Raw genomic sequence first — 6,023 nt, 5'->3', positions numbered from 1 at the left:
ACATACACACAAAACTGTGTTTCACCATAACACCAAAACGCATCAATTGCAGGAGTGTATTGCATGTGAATAAAAACGTGTCAGAATTCGGATAGCTGTAATATAAGGCTTTTGGAACATAATCTTGTCTATACACCTCAGTTTTCAGCACAGGTTACTACAAGAAAATAAAGAATACATAATTGCAGGAGTATACTACAAGAATATTCACTACAAGGGAAATATACAAAATGATGAGTATCAAGGAATGACTTGTTACAAAATACCTGTAGTGAAACAACCTATGGCTAACTGAACAGTAGTGTATCCTATCGTTGAGAGCTGTTCGTCAGCAAATCAAATGGAATGGCCGCATGACATGCATCTACAAGTTTATAAAGCTAGGATCTTTCCCCTGGGCCATTACCGACCAACTAAAAATTGACTTTTCACCAAAGACGTAGTCAGCTAATTCAGTAGGAACACACGCGAGGACAAGACTTTTTCTCATTGAGCTAGTCGAATCCCTAACAGCAACAGGCAAAGGGAAACGGGAGGTACAGGTGCAGATCAAGTCTACCTCATTGAAGCCGAGCCGGTGCCCTGGTCAGCTGGTCAGATTATCAAAAACACAAGTGGGCAACTTAGAGAAGATTTCCCCACAGGATCAGTATAACGCGGACGATGCCAGCAAGACGAGAGCACCATACTACTACTACATATCTGAGCACGAGAGTAAGTTAGGTATTCACAAGTGAATGCAAGCACAAATCAATGAGCATCGGTGAGAGCATTGGACACCAAACAGGTTGCAGGGTATAGAAATAGACGATGTGGACAACTACTAGCCACACCAAACCAACTTTATATTTGCTTGTGCTAGCTACAAAGACGTGGCTGGATTAGAGCATCACAAGTAATGATTAACCTAATCATCAACTAGTCCTGATAAAACATCCCAACTTTCTCAGTGATTAAAATAACAGTGGTTTGCCTATATTATAATACAATTGCCACGGGCACACGCATATGCGATTGGAAAAACCCTCCACAAAATGAAGGAATGAAACAATGCAAATCGCCGCTCCTATTCGATTCAAGGAAGCATAAAAACAATACTGACACAACGCTAACAGAAATAATTCATGCGCGACTGTGCGGGATGGCATCCAGAAACTCACATCGACAGCAGGAATGAAGGCCATCCTTGGTCGAACCCAATTGATAACAGATCCTTCGTCAGCACTGTATAATATCTAGTTAACAAAACTCACATCAATTAGGAGAATCCGCTACGCTAGCTTCAATGATCGGTAGATGGACCAGAAGTGGGCAGAACTATACCTACAAACAACAATAGAAGCAAGGGGAGACGGTGGAGCCGCTGGAACTTTGTCACCGCTGGTACATGACCTCTTTCTCTTGGAGTCTGCCTCGTCGGTGTTTCTTTCACCAGATCCACAGCCACACACCTCTGTGCAATGATTCGATGTCAAGCCGCCAAGCCGCCATGGACCCTGTCGCCATCGCCATTGCTGGGAGCTGTGCCAACGCGTGGAAGCGGTTGAGGAGAGCGAGCGGCCGAAGAGCGACACGAGCAGCGGTGCGCGCGAGCCGCAGTGCACGGCATGGAGGAGACGCTCTTCCGGCGCTGCACCATGGATCTCGTCTATGGGGACGCTTGTCCGCCGCGGTTGTGCTGGCTTCGTCGCGCTCGCTCATGTCGTGCAACCGCCGCCACTGAAACCCTAGTATCAGCCATCGTGGAAGGCCAGATAGAGCGATTGTTTTTATACGATGGTACATGAGCGTAAACTTGTGTATAACTAAGCGTAAACATTATAGTGGGTGGACCGGATGGTGCGCCTGGTCAACCGGACGGATGGTCGGGGCTTTCTGTAGTTAAATAGAGCCCAGGGCTCTAAATACATATACTATATATATATATATATATATATATATAAAGAGGGGAGGATATCTCACTCTCAATGATCTATGGATCAACTCAAAGGTTTCAAGGTTGAATCTATAAGAGCTTGTTCGGTTAGCTCTCAATCTATGTGGATTGAGTGAGATTAGGTGGGTTTAAATCCCAAGCAAGTCAAATTTTTTCTTTTTTTTCTAATTCCATCCAATCTATAGGCAACGGGATTAACCGAAAAGGGTCTAAATTGGAAAAATGGTTAGAAGGATTGGGGGAGGGAGGGATAGAGACGAGAAATAAATCAGGTCTGTCTCAACGAGAGAACTACATGTTGCCGTTTAAATTGGACTTCAGTGTCGTAAGTCATGACACCAAATCGAGTAGCTTTGATGGCAGAGGTTAAGGCGCTAACTCATAGGTCAAACACGATAGTGGTTTTAGTGGGGGGATGTGCACGTAAAATTTTGATTAAAAAATGATGAATTCAAAAAGATCAGTCGTGCGCTTGACTAGGCTATGTAGTTCCGTATACGACCACGCGATTGTTCCATAATACATCCAAAAGCGAAGTAGACTGATTTTTCCAAAGAAGCAAACAACGTGCACGAAGAAAATGACAGGTACCAGACCAGACTAACTGACTAAGCACTAAGCTTAGAGCCTTTTGGTTGTAGACTAAACATTAGTTTCTCCATTTTAGTCACTATTATCGAACGGCGAGACTAAACTGCTTTAGTCTCTAGTGTCCTGAGAGGTGTTTAAGATTGTCTAAATTATATTGATTTCACATTTTGCTTCTCATTTATTTCAGTTATATTAATAGTGAGAAAATGGTAAAAGGACATTTTGGTCTTCTTGTGAGCTATTTAATACATTCTGAATAATTTTAATGATTGGGACCAAACATGATAGATGTTAAACTTCAGTCACCGAAATAAATTTTACCTCCTAGGCTTAAAACTAAAGATGCCCTTAGTTGAAAACTATATGCGCATCATCTACTGCACCATATATAACAGCCACAATACAGCGTCAATTCCTTCCAGCCCGATGAATCAAGCGGAACTTCCCAGACTTCACGGGTTGAGTAGAAAACAAGTGATGCCTGGTGCAGTAGATAATGGTGGTGGTCCTCGTCGTGATGGATTGCGGCGCCCGCGGTTGGCCGACAGAGTAGATAGTAAGTAATAATCAATATTATTATGCATGTATATAATAAATAAAAAACGGAGCCTTACAGCAGCGTCCTGGCTGGCGGGTCAATCGGCAAGCAAGCGGGGGTCGGGGGGAGGCGGCTGGTGGGCGGCGGAGCAGTCCGGTCGTCCACCGCCCCACGTTGTGGCCGGCCAGTCGTGCGGTGATGGCGACGGGCGGCGACCTCCGAACCTTCCCGTGAAAGACCTCTGGACGAAGACGAGACGACCGCACTCTGGTGCCCGTGATGGCGTTTCTTTCTAGAGGCTGGGCCATGGGCTACTGACTCGCTGGTCTTAATTAGTGAAAAAGGTGTGACTGCCCGTGAACTGACGACGGCTACCTGTTGAATGCCAACGCAAACGGTGCCGTGGTCGACGGTTGGTAATTGGCATGCTTGCGGTGCTCCGACGGCACCGTGGGCGGAACGCAGAGTCGTGGAGTGGAGCGCCGGACCGACCCGCACGTGTTTGACTAGCCAAGCCACACAGCTCTGCCCAGGAGACCGGCCGGGCCGGGCCGGGCCACCACCACCGCCAGCCGCGGCGGCCTTGCGTTTCCACCCAGCTTCCCTCCCGCGCGGCGCCGACGGACGCAAAACGTCGCACGTGGGCCACGGCCAACTTCAGCCCGCGGTGATCACTCTGCTCTGGCATCTGGGCCCCGCGCCATCCCGCTGGGTCGCCTACTTTTCAAACCCAATCCTCGGCGAACTACTACTCAGGAACATTTGCGAATGCGCGGGTGGCCCACAGCTCAGTCGCGCCTGCTACACAGTCCAGTAGTATACCTCTGTTATTATTACTCCCCTATGGAAATTTTCAAACTCAAGTTGGTTCATTCCTGGTCTCATTCTCATGAAACATAGTGCTAGGGAAAAAATAAGTTTCATTTGATCAATTGGATGAACAGTTTCGCCTACAGCTAACAACTAAAACAGTGCGAGGGATTGGTTGGTTGTACGATTTCATGTTGTTTTTTCCTATGCTAGCTAGCACGTAGTGTTTCGCATGTCGCGTCGTCGACCACACCCCCGCCGGCGGTGACGACGATCTCTGTTCCACGCCATGTCCGGCCGCGCGCCGTCCTCCCCTTGTGTCTGTTCCTCCTCCTGCACAACTGCAGAGTGCAGACCCCTCGTGTCTTGCTCTGTTACCGCTGTTTCGCTCTGACAGCCAAGCCAGCGCTGCGCAGTTGACCATTGCGGCGTGCGCTCGAAGACAATCTGATCCAGAATCTCCTGCGATGCCAATCTCCCAATCCATCCGATCCGTTCCGTCAGTCCTTGGTCGGCGACATCTCGAAGAGCCGGCCGGACAGCGCGGTGACGAACGCCGCCTTGAAGCTGGGGTCCCGCGTCAGCGTCATGGCCATCTGCTCCGCGAGGTTCCGCCGGATGAGCTCCGACGCCGCCGCGGCCACGGGCGGCTCGCATTTCACCGCGCCAACCGCCTGCTGCTGCTGGTGCTGCTGGACCTGCTGGTGGTGGAGCGGCGCCGGAGCGGCGGCGACCGGCCTCGGCGGCGACGGCGGCTTCTTGCTGGCGCCAGGGCTGGAGCCGTCGTGCGGCGCCTGCGCCTGTGGCGGGGGCTGGCCGTGGTTGTGGTCGCCCTCGTACGTGGCGACCAGGATGGTGGGGTCGTCGGCGCTGCGCTGCACCTTCTTCTTGACTGGGCAGGCCGGGGCGAAGGAGCAGCGGAAGTAGGCCCGCGGGCAGGGGTTGTCCTTGGTAACCTTCTGCCCGTACTTGCGCCACTGGTACCCGTCCTTGACCACCAGGCTGAGGTCGGCCGGGTCGGCGTGCACGTGCAGCTTCGACACCCTGGGCTTGCACTCCGCCTCCCGGATGCGCTTGCACGGCTCGCCCGAGGTGCACTCCGTCTGGTCCGGCGCCACCGCCGGGTAGTGCTGGTGCAGTAGCTGCTGCGCGGGCGGCGCGGTGTCCGTGCTCTCGCTCTTGCGCTTCCGCGACGGCGACACGGACCCGCCCTCCGACGTGGACGACGGGTGGTTCCCGCAGGCCGTGGCCGCCGCGGCCACCATCTCCGTGTACTGCCCCCGCAGCGCCTCGTACTTGGAGGCCACCTCGGCCAGCGCCTCCGCCAGGCGCCGGTTCTCCTCGCCCATCCGCTGCAGCTCCGTCTCGAGAGCCGCGACCTGGGATCAAATCAAGGGGACAGTCCGTTAGAGTCTTTGCTCGTCGTCACGCCCGCCGTCTCCGTCCAGTCCAGGTGGGGTGGGTGCATGCTTGCGTCGCACATAGGATCGGAGTGTAGTGTATATATGCGTACCTCTGGTTCTTTCTTTGGAGGCGGCAGGAGGAAGTTCTCCTCGACGAGCAGCTTGGGCCTGGGCAAGGCGACGGCCACCGGCGCCTGGTGGTGGAGGCTGAGCGGCGGCAGGCCGACGCGCAGGTCAAGGCTCAGAGAAGGCTGGCTGCTGATCCATGGATCCATCTGCTGACTGCTTCCTTCTTCCACCTCGGTGTCCAGGTCGACAAGAGACGTGTAGAGCGGTCGACGGAGAAGAGAACTTGGAGAGTAGAGAGAGGAGGAAGAGGAGTAGAGACGCTTGAGAGTTGGAGTGGCGATTGCTCGGGACATGGCGTGATTTATATAAGGACTGGGGACTGGGGGACTCGACGACCCGGCCGGGAATATCGAAGGAGGATGGTCCGTCCGGGCGGTCTCATCGGCTAGAAGAAGAGAGAGAGAGAGAGAGAGAGAGAGAGAGAGAGAGAGAGAGAGAGAGAGAGAGAGAGAGAGAGAGAGAGAGAGAGAGAGAGGCGCTGCCAGTGCCAGCCCAGCGCACGTCGCCATCACTCGCACACGCGCCTGTCCTCTTCTCCGGTCGCGCGGCGATCGAATCAGCAGCTGAGCTGAGGCGAGACGAGAGACCGCATAAACAAACAAGGGGCCGTGGAATT

The 6,023-nt window shown here is 52.7% G+C and overlaps 1 protein-coding gene across 1 annotated transcript; it reads right to left on the bottom strand.

The window, feature by feature from the left end:
• Nucleotides 1-3,969: 3,969 nt before the first annotated feature.
• Nucleotides 3,970-5,669, bottom strand: LOC100279570 (uncharacterized). Its single transcript, NM_001152567.1, is given in 2 exon segments — nucleotides 3,970-5,254; nucleotides 5,389-5,669. Coding segments are annotated over 2 exon segments (1,044 nt in total). The 5' UTR covers nucleotides 5,554-5,669; the 3' UTR covers nucleotides 3,970-4,375.
• Nucleotides 5,670-6,023: the final 354 nt, after the last annotated feature.

Source organism: Zea mays, chromosome 5 (genome assembly GCF_902167145.1).
Source record: "Zea mays cultivar B73 chromosome 5, Zm-B73-REFERENCE-NAM-5.0, whole genome shotgun sequence".
Lineage (NCBI taxonomy): Eukaryota > Viridiplantae > Streptophyta > Magnoliopsida > Poales > Poaceae > Zea > Zea mays.
This window is presented reverse-complemented; position numbering and strand designations above follow the sequence as displayed.